The sequence below is a fragment of the Triturus cristatus genome, chromosome 8 (genome assembly GCF_964204655.1).
Source record: "Triturus cristatus chromosome 8, aTriCri1.1, whole genome shotgun sequence".
Classification (NCBI taxonomy): domain Eukaryota; kingdom Metazoa; phylum Chordata; class Amphibia; order Caudata; family Salamandridae; genus Triturus; species Triturus cristatus.
The window spans coordinates 935,607,513-935,623,994 of NC_140591.1; the positions used below are offsets into that span (position 1 = coordinate 935,607,513).

Here is a 16,482-nt window from a genome sequence, read left to right on the forward strand (position 1 = left end):
GACCATCTCGCAACCCAATGCGAGTTAGACCCGGACTGGGAAGAGGATTTGGAGGACGCAGGTGGACTGGATTTTTCTCCAGAACCTGGCACACTGTCCCCTCCTACTGTGGCTACGGAGGAGGGTGGTTCTTATTCAGTGGTGTTGCGTAGGGCAGCCGAGGCTCTCCACCTCGAGCTTCCTACAGTGGCCGTCAGGACTAACCTCCTGACAGAAGTACTTCAGCCGGCGGCTTCCTCTGCAGAGCCATAGCTGCCCTTCAATGACGCACTTTCAGACGTTCTTTTGGGCACCTTGTCCAGGCCCAACAAAGGGGCTCCTGTGGATAGGAACGTGGCCCGACGCCATCGCCCGGCCCCGGGCGACCCCATGTTCCTACCCCTGAGAGCTTGGTTGTCCAAGCCTCTGCGTTCCCGAGCGCATTCCCTTCCGCACCTCCGGACAGGGAATCCAAGAAACTGGAGCAGTTTGGGAAGAAGATTTTCTCTTCTGCCAGTTCAGGGTTATTCCCACTCTGTGTAGGATACGGTGGCGCAAGTGCTGCCTCAGTGTCCGGAGGATGCCCAGACGGTGCTTTCCCAAGCTATAGCTGAGGGGAGAGACGCAGCCAAGTTCACGATTCGTTGTGGCCTTGACACCGCCGACTCGCTGGGCAGAGCAATTTCCACGACAGTGGCGCTACGCCGTCACGCCTGGCTGTGGACAACTGGCTTTTCTGGGGATGTCCAGAATACTCTGATGGACATGCCTTTTGATGGCACTCGCCTTTTTGGCGACATTGCAGACAGTGCGTTGGAGCGTTTTAAGGACTCGCGGGCTATGGCCAAGTCCTTGGGCCTTTAGGCTATGCGCACTCCTTCGGCTTCTGCTTTTCGCTCCTTTCGTGGCCAAGGAAGGGGCGCCGAAACACGTTTGTTTCAAAGCCACAGGCCTGCGCAGCAACAGTCTCAGCGCAGCCGCGGACGTGGGACCCGCCGAGCTGGGTCACGGGGCCAGCAAACGGGTCAGTCCACCACTTCCTCTGCCACCTCTGTCTCCAAACCTTCCTAGTCCGGTGTTTCAGGCCCACCAAATGCCAGTGGGCGGCAGGATTCGCCATCACCTCCCCCACTGGTGTACCATCACTTGGAACAGGTGGGTTTTACAGATAGTCCGAAGGGGCTACTCTCTCCCCTTCGAGACTACCCATCCAGCCATGCCACCTTGGTACCACCGCATGTCGGGGATCACTTGGCACTTCTCCAGCAGGAAGTTGCGGCCCTCTTGGCCAAGAGGGCCATCAAGCTCGTTCCGACGCCAGAAGTAGATCGTGGTTGTTATTCCCACTACTTCTTGGGTCCAAAAAAGGACAAGGGCCTGCATCCTATCTTAGACCTTCGGAACGTCAATCGCTTCCTCCGGAAGCAGATGTTCAAGATGCTCACACTTGCTCAGGTCTTGTCTGCCCTAGACCCGCAAGACTGGATGGTAGCGTTGGACTTGCAGGACGCTTATTTTCATATCCCCGTCATGCCGGCCCACCGGCGTTTCCTGCGGTTCATGGTAGGGCACGAGCACTTTCAGTTCACCATGCTCCCTTTTGGCCTTACCAGCGCCCCTTGGGTGTTCACGAAAGTGATGGCGGTGGTCGCAGCTCATCTGCGCAGATCAGGGGTTTCAGTCTTCCCCCTATCTCGACGACTGGCTGTTGAAGGCGAGATCGTCCCAGGCAGTCGTCTCCCACCTCCAGACTACGGCCAACCTCCTGCATTTGCTAGGGTTCTCCATCAATGTGCCAAGGTCGCACCTGATTTCCTCTCAGAAGCTCCTCATTATCGGAGAGGTTCTGGACACGGCGCAGTTTCGGGTTTATCCTCCCGAACAGCGAGTCCGGGACATTCGTGCTATGATTCCGATCTTTTGGCCCTTGTCCTGGGTGTCGGTCAGGATGACCTTGAGGCTGCTGGACCTCATGGCCTCCTGAATCCTGCTGACCAATCATGTCAGATGGCATATGCGGGCTCTGTAGTGGGACCTGAAGTTCCAGTGGGCGCAGCATCAAGGGGACCTGTCCGAGTACGTCCAGATCTCGGAGGGCACTGCACAACAGTTGCAGTGGTGGCTCACGAACCAGCATTGGGTCAGCGGCAGATCACTCTCCCTTCCTCAACTGGAGCACACTGTGGTGACGGATGCGTCCCTCCTGGGATGGGGCGGCCACATGGAAGAGGCGGAGATCAGAGGCTCCATATCAACCTTCTGGAGCTCCGGGCGATCCTACTTGCACTGAAGGCATTCCTTCCCTCTGTCAAGGGGAGAGTAGTGCAGGTGTTCAGACAACACCACCGCCATGTGGTACTGCAACAAGCAAGGCGGGGTGGGGTCATGGGCCTATGTCAGGAAGCTCTGCGTCTCTGGACATGGCTGGAACATCAAGGCATTTCCTTGATGGTTCAACACTTGGTAAGTTCTTTGAACACCAGGGCGGACGAACTAAGCCGCAGGTGCATGGTGGATCACGAATGGCTTCTTCACTCAGAGGTGGCGCAAGGTCTCTTTCAACAGTGGGGAGAGCCTTGGTTAGATCTATTTGCCACCGAAGAGAGCGCGCGATGTCAGCAGTTCTGCGCGTTGGAATTTTCCACGGCGGCACTCGCTCGGCAACGCTTTTCGTCACGAGTGGAGTTGCGGTCTATTGTACGCCTTTCCGCCTATACCACTTCTACCTAGAGTGCTGAAGAAGATCAGGCGCGACCGGGCCCAAGTCACTCTTGTGGCCCCGGACTGGACTCAAAGAGTTTGGTATCCCGAGCTGCTCAGTATGAGCGTGGATCCCCCGATCCGACTGCCTCTTCGGGAGGATCTTCTGTCGCAGCAGCAGGGGACGGTCCTCCACCCAAACCTGTCCAGCCTCCACCTCCATGCATGGAGATTGAGTGGCGACAGTTGATTCCATTTGACTTGCCTCCTGAAGCCTGTGATATTCTGGCAGCCAGGCGTCCCTTCACTAAATCGGTATACGCCTGCAGGTGGAACAAATTTGCGGCATGGTGCACAGCAACGGCTGTGGATCCCCTTTCTGCTCCTCTTTCAGAAGTCCTTTTGTTCCATCTCTCTTTGGCCCGGCAGGGCTCTGCTCTGGGCACTATTCAGGGCTACCTTTCTGCAATTTCAACCTTTCTCAGGCTCCCTCATCAGCCCTCTGTTTTAAAGTCCCATGTTGTAAATAGATTTCTCACAGGCATTACTCACCTTTTCCCTCCTATTCCGTTTGTGATGCCACAGTGGGACTTAAATCTGGTTCTTACTTATTTGATGTACGCTCCTTTTGAGCCGTTTCACAACTGTCCTCTTCGTTTACTGACTTTAAAGACTGCTTTTCTGGTGGCCATCACCTCCACTAGGCCCGTGAGCGAGCTCCAGGCTCTTTCCTGTAAACCTCCTTTTCTGTCTGTTCATCCGGACAAGGTTGTGCTTCACGCTCGTCCTTCCTTCTTGCCAAAGGTTGTTACCGCCTTCCAGATCAGGCAAACTATCACCTTGCCCACTTTCTTTCCACCTCCGCACCCTTCCAGAGAAGAAGAGAGGCTCCATCGTCTGGACCTAAAACGTGCGCTCTCATTTTACCTGAATCGCACACAACAGTTCCGGGTGGATGACCAGCTCTTTGTTGGCTACGTAGGCGCCAAGAAAGGCTGGGCTGTACACAAGAGGACTCTCTCCCGCTGGGTCGTCTTGTGTATCAAAGCCTGTTATTCTCTGGCTAAAAGGAACCTCAGGTGGGTTTGCGTGCCCATTCTACCAGAGCGACAGCAGCTACTACTGCATTGGGACGTGGTGTACCCCTGCAAGACATCTGTCAGGCAGCCACGTGGGCCTCGCTGCACACTTTTACTAAGCATTATTGGCTTGACCGTGAAGTCTGGAGAGATGGCTTCTTTGGCTGTTCTGACTTTCTGGTGTGATCTTGGTTCGCAGAACCACCACCGGGGTTGGTATTGCTGGGGTATCTATTCTAAGGTAAGGAATCCATCACTAACGTGTCTCTTTCAGATGCACAAGTTACTTACCTTTGGTAACGATATATCTGTAAGAGACATTAATTAGTGATAGATTCCTTACCGCCCCATCCATCCTCCCCATTCTGCAAACTGATTTCCAGGGTTAAGGTCATCCCTTCCAGGGCCCTAGTTTCAATGCACCAGTGGTCAGTATCTTGCATGGCTCTGTGTGTCTTTGGCTCTGCGTTCCTGGCGCGGAAAGTCGTGTACAGAACTGACGTCAGCGCGCGAGGGCGGCGTCTAAGTAGCTGCCACAATGTCATCCCGGCGATCATGAGGCCTACGACGGACGCGGAGCCGCACGACGCCACCTTCCGACGAGCAGGGGTACTGCTGATGAAAACTTTCCGGATCCAGTCTGACGCCTGGGAGTAATTCTAAGGTAAGGAATCTATCACTAACTAATGTCTCTTACAGATATATCGTTACCAAAGGTAAGTAACGTGCATTAGTGCATATATACCTTTCATGTACTTATCTATCTTTATATTTATTACTTTACTTCGTATTCAGCATCTCCAATGCAATACCCTATATCACACCCTATGCCTCTCTCAATATATCCTCTACCTCCACAATCTGACTCACCCCTTATCTCATTCTACTACTCTCTCCAGTACACTACCCTATTTCTCTGCCCTAAACCCCACTCAATATAGCCTCTACCTTCACTCTGACTCATCCCAAACCCCATTCTACTACTATGATCCCTAAAATAACCCTTTTTTAGACCCTTCACTCCTCTTCCCCTCCTTGCATCATCTCAAATCTTTTACTATTCAGATCTCCCACACAAGCCTTTCTAAACCCTTCCCTCAACTACCCCCCCACTTCCCCTTTACTCATCCCAAAACCTCCTCCTACTGCTATGATCTCCAAAAAATACTTTCTAGACCAATCCCTCTTTTAGCCTTCCTCTAACCTTTTCAGTCCAACTAACAGACTCACATGTTCACCCCTCAGATTAATTTAATATGTCCCTATAATAATTCCCCACTAATCCTGTTTGGGTTCTGGAGTAGCGGGCTACCCGCTGAAAATCGCTTTGACAGCTCATCAGGGGTAGCAAGCGCTATATAAATGCAAACCTTTCCCTCTTCTATCCGTCCACTACCCCTTTTCAATCCAAATAACAAACTCACAAGTCGACCTCTCAAATTAGCTTCCTAGCTCCGTATACTAATTCACCACTGATCCTTTTTGGGTTCTGGAGTAGCGTGCTACTCACCAACAAGCACTTTAACACCTCGTCAGGAGTAGAGAGCGCTATATAAATGCAATAACATTTATAATATGCATGCAGAATTTCTTTCACACAGACATAATTAGGAATTCACCAAAGCTTTGCAGGTGAAATCCTGTAAACCTGTGACTGTTGTAGTATGTGTTCAGGAGTACTCCTGGTAAGACTTATGCATGAAGTTCATAAATCTGAGCCCTCAAGTTGGATTAAACCCTCAGGTGCAGTTTTGCTAATTTATTTGTGTGTCTGCCCTTTCTGAAGTAATAAGGCTAGATAGAAATAAACCAGATGATTTTTTGTTTTTCGGAGCCAGGTTGCATTGATAGTATTGCTGTTTACACCATTTCTGTTTTTTTGGGTCTTTTCTTATTTGAAGGATCTATTCCAGAAGAAGATGCTGGGAAGTTGTATAATACATGTACTGTCTTTGGTCCTGATGGAAAAATGCTAGCAAAGCATAGAAAGGTAAGCCAAACATACATTTTTTATAGTCGATATGTGTTTGGTGCAGATCACTTTATGATGCAAAGCAACAACATGAATAACTAGAAACATTGTCACTATTAACATTGGGTGGGATTTACTATACATGAAAGCAATACCTCCCTGCTTGCGGTAATCCCATGAAAATGAAAGGGTAAATGTGTATATACAAAGGCATCCATGACTTGCACCTAAATCCCTTCCCTATTTCTGATTCATTTTTAACCACTGTAAACTACAACCTTCACCACATTTTGTTTAAAGGTATAAGCAGGGGGCGTGGCCAAGATGGCGGCGAGGTGAGACGCATCTCTCGGTCTCTCCCTCGCTCGCCCGTATATAGAGCCGGAGCGGGGCTGATATCTTCCCCCGTTCTCGGCATATAGCACCGCTGGCGGGACCCGAGAGGGAGGCGCGACTGCCGACACCCAGCATCTGTCCCCGTGAGCGGCGGGTAGCCCTTGGCGGCGGCGGATGCTATCGGCCGTTTGCGGCCTAACAGCGAGCGACACAACCCCGGCCTCGAGTACGGAGGGCCTAGTGAAGGGGGCGGCTCCAACGGCGGTGTGGTGGCGGCCGGGAGGACCCGGGGCCGCGCTCCGGCGGATGCAGCGCTGAATCGTGGGCGAGGGCAGCACGGACCCGCAGGCCGAGGAGGTGGCAGGCGCCCAGGAGGGCCCGTGACTGGGTGAGACGCGGCGCGAGCTCGGCCCGCCGGACGCGGAGCCTTTGGAGGTGCCCAGGCGTGGAGGTAAAGGCCGCGAAGGTGCAGGGGGCCTGACGGGCAGGGGATCGCCTGCATTTGATCGCGGGGGTGCGATCCGGCGGTGAGGGGCTCGGCGCGGAGGCGCCCATGGAGGAGAGTAGTGCTACAGGGAGGCCCTTGGGTCCCCGGAGGTGCGGAGGGAGGACCCGCGACGGTCGGCCTCCAGGAGGGTGCGGCACAACGAGGAGTCCGGCGGGCGAGGGCCGGAGCGGTCTAGCCCTTCAGCGGCGGCGGTAGGGGCAGAGGAGGAGAGAGCGTGGGCCGTGTCGTCCCACGGTTCGGTGGGAGAGAGAGAGCTGTGACCGCGTCGCCCCACGGTTCGGTGGGGGAGGGCCCTGAGACATTGAGAGTGGCAGCGGGCGAAACCCACCCCCCCGGTGGCGGCAGCATAGGTGAGCGGAGCGGCGACTCGCGCCGCCGCGGAGGGCCGACCCCGGAACCCTGCCTGGCTGGAGAGGGCGTGCTTCGTGGGGCCTAGCTTGGAGGACTGACGCGTCCGGAAACTTGCCCGCACGATGGCGACACAGAGGGGCAAGCGCAAGGACAGGGCCCAGGGCAAGTCGTTGCAGGAGCTGTTTGCCAAACCCCAGGGGGGGTCGACGGCGGCTGCTCCCGACACCCGGACGGCTGCGGCGGAGGTGATCCCGGCGAAGGGGCCCGGGGACGACGGAGCGGAACCGATCACCAAGGCCCTCCTGCTGTCGCTATTTGCGGAACAGAAGGAGGAACTCAAAGGCATGCGGCAGGAGCTGGCGGCGGAGCTACGGGAGGTCCGGAGGGACTTGGATGGCCTGGGTGAGAGAGTGCAAGCGGTGGAAGATAAGGCGGACGCCCAAGACACGGAACTCTCCATGGTCCACCAGGATCTCCTCCGGCTCCACGACCAGCAAGTGGACATTCAAACCCATCTGGAGGACCTGGAGAATCGGTCGCGGAGGCACAACATCCGCATCCGGGGGGTGAAACGGGACGCTGAGGCGGGGGACGTCTTCACATTCACCCGTGAGCTCTTCAATCAGATCCTGGGCAGGCCGGCGGACGCGGCGCTCACTTTGGACAGAGCCCACCGGGTGGGCCTCCCACGGCCGGACAATGCTCTCCCTGCCGACATTCTGGTCTGTGTCCAGGACTACACCACTAAGGAGGAGACCCTCCGTAAGGCGCGAACGCAACATCCCATCACCTTTCGTGGTCATCTCCCGGTGCTATATCAGGACCTGTCCGCCCTGACCCTACAGAGGCGCAGAACCTTCCGCCCTGTCACGGAGGCCCTCCGCCAACGGGACATTAAATACTCTTGGGGCCACCCGTTTCGTCTTATTTTCCGCCATGAAGATCGCCTATACCAGCTTCGATCCCTGGCGGAGGCGTGTCAGTTGTTGGACATTGATTGCCCGAAGGAGGACGCGGAAGGACAGGCACCGAGCTCTCAGAGAGTTACCGGCCCGGGAGTAGGCTGGAGCCAATTGAAGCAGAGACGCAGAGGCTCTCGACGACGACGGCCGCCCCCTGAGGAGATTGCCCAAGGCCGTCAGGATGCCATATCCTCAGTGGCAGGAACATTGGCGCCGAAGGGCGAGGTCCCTTGAGGGTAACTACTTGGGGACAAGAGTAAAGATGTTTCTTATTCCTTTATCGTGCCTTCACTCCCGTTGGGGCTTTGCTGGCGGGGGAGGGGGGGGGTCTCTTTGGTACGCCACGGTACCCCTTTTGACTTTGGACATCCTGATCTTCCTTGGAAGAGGGACTTTTGGTGTGCTTACAGGTTTTGGGGTGGGGGAGGGGGGGGGGGTATGGGGTTAGTCGGGGTCCTTTTTTGTTTCTTTACCTCTTCTTCCTTCCTTTCCTACTCTTTCTTCTCTTTCCTGTACCGGGGGCGGGGGGGTGGTGGTTGGACCTCAGGGGTGCAAACTAGCGGACACGGGGACGATGGATGGGAATGCCTCCTGTAACACTTAAGATCCTTACGCTTAATGTCCAGGGCCTAAACAACCCGATTAAGCGTCGCTCCATCATTTCCCTCCTTGCGCAGTCAGGGGCGGAGATGTGCCTCCTCCAAGAAACGCATCTCCTCATGAAAGACACACAATCTAGGTCATTCCCCGTGCAGTTCTTCTCCTGTGACTCCTCGAAACGGGCGGGGGTGGCGATCCTTCTAGCGCCAAGGTTTAAGGGGCTTTTAATGAGTAAGGTGGCGGAGATTCGGGGTAGGCTGTTGGTTTATCAATTCCACATGGGAGACTACACATTCACGGCGGGCTCGATTTATGCACCCAACGACAGGCCGGAGGGGTTCCTCCAGACTGCGCTGACGAGCCTATCGGTCTCAGCGGACCGGCGGTTGTTACTTGGGGGCGACCTGAACCTGGTATTTGACAACGTGATGGACCGGTCGGCCCACCGCACGGGGCAGGTGGGGGCCTTGTCTCCGTCGGGCCACTCGGCGCTGCAGGACTTAGACATGGTAGACCTCTGACGGCTACACAACCCCACGGCCCGGGAATACACACATCTGTCGGGGGCGCATGGTACATACGCACGCCTGGATTATTTCCAGGCCACTCGTGCGCTCGTCCGGGAGGCATCTGGAGTGGAGATACTGGCGGCGTCCCTCTCCGATCATGCGGCGGTGGTCATGATGCTGACGCTCCCGCCGGTGGGTAGGAGGATGCGACAATGGCGGCTGCGGGATTCGCTCCTGCTTCGCCCAACGGTGGTCAAACAGCTACACGGGGTCATCGAGGAATACCTTCGGTTCAATGACACCGGGGCCTCGGCCCTTGCCACGTGTTGGCTTGCGCTGAAGGCGGTGGTCCGGGGGGCCGTTATCGCCCTTTCCGCGGCGGAAAACAAGGAAAGGCAGGAGAAGCGTGCGGAGTTGTCGCAAAAAGTCAGGGAACTGGAACGTATGCATAGCCGAACGGGGGCCCCGAGAGTCTGGCGGTTGTTGAAAACGCAGAGAGCGCAGCTGGAGGCACTAGACCGAGATAGGGCGGAATACGCGGCCCTGCGCCTTCGGCATAGCTATTATGTGGGTGGAGATAAATGCAGTGGACTGCTGGCCCGATGCCTGCGGGAACGTAGACAGAGAGAGGGCGTCAAAGAGATAGAGGACGCTCATGGGGTCCTGCACACGGATGATGGGGAGATTGCAGCGGCGTTCCGGGACTTTTATGCCCGACTCTACGACGCGCAACCACTCGACGGTGACGGGGTAGACGCGTATCTGGAACAAGCGCGTGTGGAGGTTCTGTCTTTACCCCAGGCTGAACTGCTGGAATCGCCGATCCGGCCGGAGGAGGTGATCTCGGCCATTGCGAGGCTCAAGGTGGGCAGGTCCCCGGGACCGGATGGCTTCTCGGCCATGTTTTACAAACAGTTTTGCCCACTGGTCACCCCCCTCCTCACGCGACTCGTTTGATACGCTCGGAGAGATGCCCCCGTCCCTGTTGGACGCGGCAATAGTGGTGATTCCCAAGCCTGGGAAGGACAGCAAGCAGTGCAGCTCCTACCGGCCGATTTCCCTCCTCAACGTGGATCTTAAGCTCTATACGGGGATTTTGGCGGCTCGTATTGCGCCCCACCTGCCGAATCTCATCGATCCGGACCAGGCGGGCTTTATCCCCGGCCGCCAAACCAGCGACCACACGAAGCGGGTCCTGCATCTCATCGAGAAGGCCTCCCGCTTTCCGGCCGACTACGCCCTTTTGGCGGTGGACGCCGAGAAGGCCTTCGACCGGGTTCACTGGCCCTACCTCGAGGCGGTCTTGCGCCGGTTCGGCCTACGGGACAAAATGAGGGCGCGGATACTCAACTGCTACCGCGAACCCCACGCCTCTGTCCGTGTTAACGGCTACACGTCGCCGCCCTTTCGGATCTCCCGGGGCACTAGGCAGGGCTGCCCCCTTTCCCCGCTGCTCTTTGCCATGTATATGGAGCCCCTAGCACAGCACATCCGCCAAAATGGACGGATCACCGGCATCAAGTTCGGGGGTGACACCCATACGATCTGCCTTTACGCCGACAATGTCCTATTGACCTTCAGGGAACCCTTGACGTCCCTGGGAGCGATCCTACAGGAGCTCTCAGTGTTCGGGGCCGTCTCGGGCTTCAAGGTGAACATTGCTAAGTCAGTGGGGCTCTCCCTCTCTCTCGCGCCGGACGCGGTGGCGGCCCTGCGCTCGAAGTATCCGGTCCCCTGGACGACGGGCCCGGTCCCCTACCTTGGGGTGCAGCTGGCGCCCACGATCCCCGGCATTAGGGCCTTGAACTACGATCGTCTCTCTTCCACCATTAAAGCGGATCTTCACCGCTGGCGCCGCTTGCCGATCTCGTGGCTTGGGCGGGTGGCGGCCATCAAAATGGCGATATTGCCTAAAATTCTGTACTTGTTTCACACGCTCCCTATATATCCACCGAAGGGCTGGATTAAACGGGTCCAATCGGACCTGGCACAGTTTATTTGGCAGGGCAGGAAGCCGCGACTCAAACGCCAGATTAGCTCGCTCCCGCCGGAGTTTGGGGGCGTTGGGGTCCCGGACCTAACGCTATACTTCCAAGCCGCTCAGCTACGGTACCTGGCGGAATGGATGAAACCCGAGTCGGAGAAGCACTGGCTGTTCCAGGACCGGGCGGTGGCGGGGAGGGCCCTGGCCGCGATCCCATTCCTCCGCCGGGACCAACGGCCGCCAAATCTGTATGCTTCGTGGGTGACCCAGGCTACAATACGGATCTGGGACCAGGTCGGTGAGAGACAGGAGCTGACGTCCTTCCCCTCGCCCCTCACCCCTTTGTTCGGTAATTCCGACTTTCCGCCGGGGCTTCCAGAGTCCGGGTTTTCGGGTTGGCGCTCCTCCGGCTGCAGAGCGCTGGGGGTCTTATATAACACCGGGGGGTTTATCCCCCTAGCACAGTTGGCGGCCGACTATGGAGTCCCGGCCACGGACCTGATCGGGTACTTGCAGGTTAAACACTGGGCCACCCGGCCGAGGGAGAAACTTGCAGCGCAGCGCCGGCTTACCTCGTTCGAGCGCTGGCTGATCACCCGCCTGACCGACAAGAAATTGACTTCGGATCTGTATAAGATGCTCCTGTCGACACACTACCACTCCTATCACGCAGGGAGGGCTAGATGGGAGAGAGACTTGGGACGGGACCTGCTGGCGAAAGAGTGGGAGGGCTGTTGCTTTAGGGCCCGCCATACGGCCACACACACAGGGCTCACCGAGACGTTCACCAAACTAGTGACTTACTGGTACTATACACCGGAACGTCTTCACCGTATGGATAGTTCGCACAGTGGGCTCTGTTGGAGAGGGTGCGGCCAGCTGGGCACTTTAGCGCATATCCTGTGGGATTGCCCCTTGTTGTCTTCTTATTGGCGCCAAATTTTGGACGAGGTGGACAGATACTTTGACACGGAGCTGCCCAGATTCCCTGCCTACATCATTTTGGGGGTCCCTAATGCCCTTACCTACCCCTTGAAGTCTCGCCGGGGGAAACAGATAGCCTTGGCGCTGGGGGAGGCCACACAGTGCCTCCTAGCTTGTTGGAGAACACCCGCGCGTACCCACGCATCTTGAATGGCTGCACCGCCTCTGGCACATCTTGGGGATGGAGCGTATCTCTCTGACACTAGCGGGAAGGGGCGACGCTTTCCCGGAACTCTGGCGGCCGTTTCGGTCCCTGCTAGCGCAGGACTTCCGGGAGCTGACGTGCCCCCGGTATCTACGCCTCCTACGGCTCAGCGATGACCCGGAGGGTGGGGTACCAGCATAGTCGCCCGGTGTGGCCGCCAGTGCAGGGGCTGCGTTGTGCGCTAGCCTTTTTGGTCCCTTCATTCCCGGGGCAGGGTCTTTACTTTCACACTTCTTCCTCTTTCTCTTCTTTCTTTCTTCAGCTTGACGGCGGGGTGGGGGGTGGGGGTTGAAAGTTACGGCGGGGGGGTGTTTTGGGGGGGTTGGGGCTCGGGGGGGGGGGGTAACTGATGGCGTTTGATGAGGATCGTGAGCGCTTCTCCGGCTTTCCATCCACCTGTGGTGGTGGCGGAGACCTCAGCTGACGCTGCTCTTGTAGTGGCCGAGAATATGTAACGGCGCGACGCTATTGGTTCTTTGTTGAAAACCTTTAATAAAAGATTTAAACCTAAAGGTATAAGCATATATTTCAACAGACCTAGACCTGCAGCTCAGCTGCTTGCAGACTAATTGTCACTCCAGTGTTCCAGGACAAGAGTCAGACAATATGAAGTATACAATAAAGGTAGAATCACATATCTTTGGACTACTAACAGTGTTATTGTTTAAGAAAGATGTAGGAAGGTACGATCCTTCTAGCATGGCTAACCCCACTTTTTGGATGTCAGTATGTTTTTACTAATCTGACTGGAATCCTGCTGATCAGGACCCCAGTCACTGTGCTTCCTCTCTAAATTTGACATTGTAAGTACTTCTGTAACTCCACAATTGACTACTGGTGTACCCCAATTAGTCCCTAGTATATAGTACTGAGGTACTCGGGCCATAGGTACACCAGGGGTCTTCCATGGGCTGCAGCATGTATTGTGCCACCCATGAGAGACCACTCAAACTGTGACTACAGGCCTGCCATTGCAGCCTGTGTAAGCTGATGCTAGCACCACTGACAGCAGATATAAGTTTCCTTATATCTGAGGTCATTACACTTAAAACCTATAAGTCACCCCTAAGGCAGGCATTTCAGTCCTGAAGGCAGGGTGCTGGGTTATAAGTGTGTTGGTGCCCCTGCATGAGTAGGACACCCCTACGGACCCTAGAGTCGATTCTCCACGCTTTCTAAGTGCCATCAGCCATTTTGATACATATAGTGGCCATCCATCATTACGCGATGGCTAACTATTGTCAGCTCGATGATTCCTCAGGAACAGTTCAATGCCAAAAAGGGATCCACCGCTCGACAGTCCCAACCCTGAGAGCTATAATAGCGCAGGTGAATAGGATGATCAAGTGGGGGAAGGAAAGGGAAGGGGTCAGCAGGGAGGGAGATCTGAAAAGCAAAACAATAATGGTAAATAAAGGTCTGTAAAATATCTCTCCTACGGCTAACTATTTGGGCTGTCAGTACCTGTAAAACAAACAATAATTCCCCATCCAACTGGAGAGGAAAGAGTCAATGTTCCTGTAACTAGAACAGCAGGGATAGGGATTGCGCTAAGAAAAGGATATAAGCACAAGGGAATCTTAAAGCCTTTGTCCCATGAACTACAGTATCACACTCTAGTACATTTCACATTAACATGTAACATAGGACCATACACACCAGCACACGTAAAAGGTTCCGCTTCACAGGGGAAGAGCAAAAGGCTGCCTCTTGAACTCCCTGTTACAGTTAAACAAACAATAGTCACCAAAATGCTTCTTTTGACTTTTTTACGCTGTATGCGTTTATAACATGCCAGAAAATAAATGTGCATCCAATTATATTTACTTCATAATCCATAGTACCTAAACACCTAAATGATAATTCTTTAAATCCTTAGGCTTTTGTAGATCCATAAAAGAAGCTTCGAATGAACAGAGTTCCTCTGCTAACATCGACAACCTTGTTAGCAGACAATGGCACTGACAAATAGTCTTGTGAATTAATAGTGGTGCCACAAAGGCACTGCAGCTGATAGAAAGGATTCGAGGAAGCCCCCGATCAATGAGTATGGAAGTGCACCCTTACCGTATACAGAATTGAGCAGGCAAATTGCAGTGTGTAAGCGCTGCTCGGCGAAGGAATTATCAGCAGCTTAGTGATCCCTGGAGGCTCCTTATGAACTGTCCTCCTCTTCCGGTTCACAGGTAGCGGTCCTAGTCAAACGTGGCTACTTCTGCTTGGCCTCATGGGAATTGTAGTTTATATTCATTCCAACAGCGCGCGAACCGCGCTACTAGTCAAAATGGTTTGCCGAGTGTTATGCAAACCTGGGGACACCTCTCTCCTTCCACCATTCCGCTAATCAGGACCAGGCCCTACCATAACGGGTAAGGAGGGGCGGAGTTGAGATTGAACCCTGTGGAGCGTGTACATTTGCAGCAGGTTCCCAGGAGTTTTCCTCTGGACCATACTTCTTCCAAACCATGAGATACCACAGAGAACCGTTTCTTCTTTTCGAATCAAGAATCGTCTTTCCTCGTATTCAGGTTCGTTGTCCACCCCGATGGGTATAGGCTTTTTCATCGCAGGTTTATGTGAAGTGTTCAACAGTGAAACATGGAATACCGGATGGATCCTCATGTTTGATGGTAAGGCCAGCTTAACTGCAACATGGTTGATGCACCGACAATTTTGTAAGGACCTATGAATCTTGGATTGAACACGCTATATCTCTTGAAGCGTATATTTTTTGTTGACAGCCATACAAAATCCCCTTTTTTATACTCCGGAACAGGGCATCTGTGTCTCTCTGCATGTCTTTTGTATTGCTCCTTGCCTTTTTGTAGATGTTTCCGAGCATCTGTAAAGGTGTATTTTTCTTGATCGTACCTTTAGTTCGGGAATTTTCTCTGTAAGTACCGGTTGGACCAAGGGAATAAACCTAGGATGAGAGCCGTAAGTACAGAAAAACGGAGCCATTTTGATCGAACTGTGATGGGCACAGTTGGAAGCTACCTCCGCAAGCCATAAAAATTCCACCCATGAATCTTTAGTGTTGTCCACATAGCAACAGAGGTATTGCTTCAAGGTTTGGTTTAGGCGTTCCGTTTGGCCGTCTGTCTGAGGATGAAGGGCAGTGGAAGTGTTGGCTGAGATTTGAAGGGTTTTACACCATACCTTCCAGAATTGGCTAGTGAATTGCAAACTCATGTCAAACACAATTACCGTTGGCAATCCATGTAAGCGTACAATGTTTGTAAGTAACAACTTGGCCAGCTGTGCAGATGAGGGAATTGCTGGACACGCTATGAAGTGACCCATCTTGCTGAGGCTATCAACAACTACCAAAATAGTTGTACATCCTTGGTCTTTTGGCAGGCATACTATAAAGTCCAGAGACATATGTTCCCAGAGCTTCTCAGGGGTAGGTAAAGGATGAAGTAAACCCTGTGGCCTTCCATGATCCGATTTGGCTTGACTGCAGGTCTCGCACTGTTTGACTTGTCTTTGTATGTCTCGACGAACTGTAGGCCACCAAAACCGACGTAACACTTTCTCCAGCGTTTTATCCATTCCTGTATATCCTGCACAGGGATTCTCGTGACACCACTAGAACACCAATTTCTGTAATTCAGTGCAAGGGACTAACAGTTGTTGTCCTCTCATCAGTAGCCCTTTCTTCAGATGCCTGGCCAGATTGTATCCTAACCTGTTAGGTTTCTTCATGGTTTGTTTTATTTGCTCACAAAAGTGATCCGCTTGTAGAAGGTCAATGACCTTACTGAAGGGAATAATGGCCTGTACTTTCGGTTTCACAGTTTCTGTAGTGGTGTCCCATCGTGAAAGGGCTTCTTCTTTCTGATTATCTACTCCAGGGCGATATGTTACCACAAAATCTAATTCGGCAAAGAAAAGCATCCATCTTAGCTGCCTAGGGGTGAGTAGTCGAGCTGATTTCATGAACTGCAGGTTTCGGTGGTCTGTGTAGACGATGATGGTATGTTTCCCGTCCATCAAGTAATGTCTCCATTCTCCAAAGGCCTCTTTGATCGCTAACACCTCTTTCTCTGTGATGGTATAATGCGATTGTGCTTGATTTAATTTACCGGACATATACGCCACCAGGTGTAGCTGTCCGTTATCTTTATTTCGTTGAGACAACACCACTCCTACTGCCACATCAGAAGCATCTGCTTCTATTACATAGAGTATTTCGTTGTCAGGATGAGTTCGATAGGCGCAGATGTGAAAGCATGCTTCAATACCATGAAGACTTGCTTGGCCTCATCAATCCATTGGAAGGAAACATTCTTCCTTAACAGTCTTTTTTT

At 53.7% G+C, this 16,482-nt stretch overlaps 1 protein-coding gene across 4 annotated transcripts in view; it reads left to right on the top strand.

Moving 5' to 3' along the window:
- Window positions 1–16,482, top strand: part of NIT2 (nitrilase family member 2) — a 409,012-nt gene that overhangs the window by 122,474 nt on the left and 270,056 nt on the right. For all 4 annotated transcript variants that reach the window (XM_085622466.1, XM_085622465.1, XM_085622464.1 and 1 more), the window contains exon 4: window positions 5,660–5,748. In XM_085622466.1, the coding sequence (XP_085478592.1) occupies window positions 5,660–5,748 (89 nt within the window). The remainder of the gene's footprint in view (window positions 1–5,659; window positions 5,749–16,482) is intronic.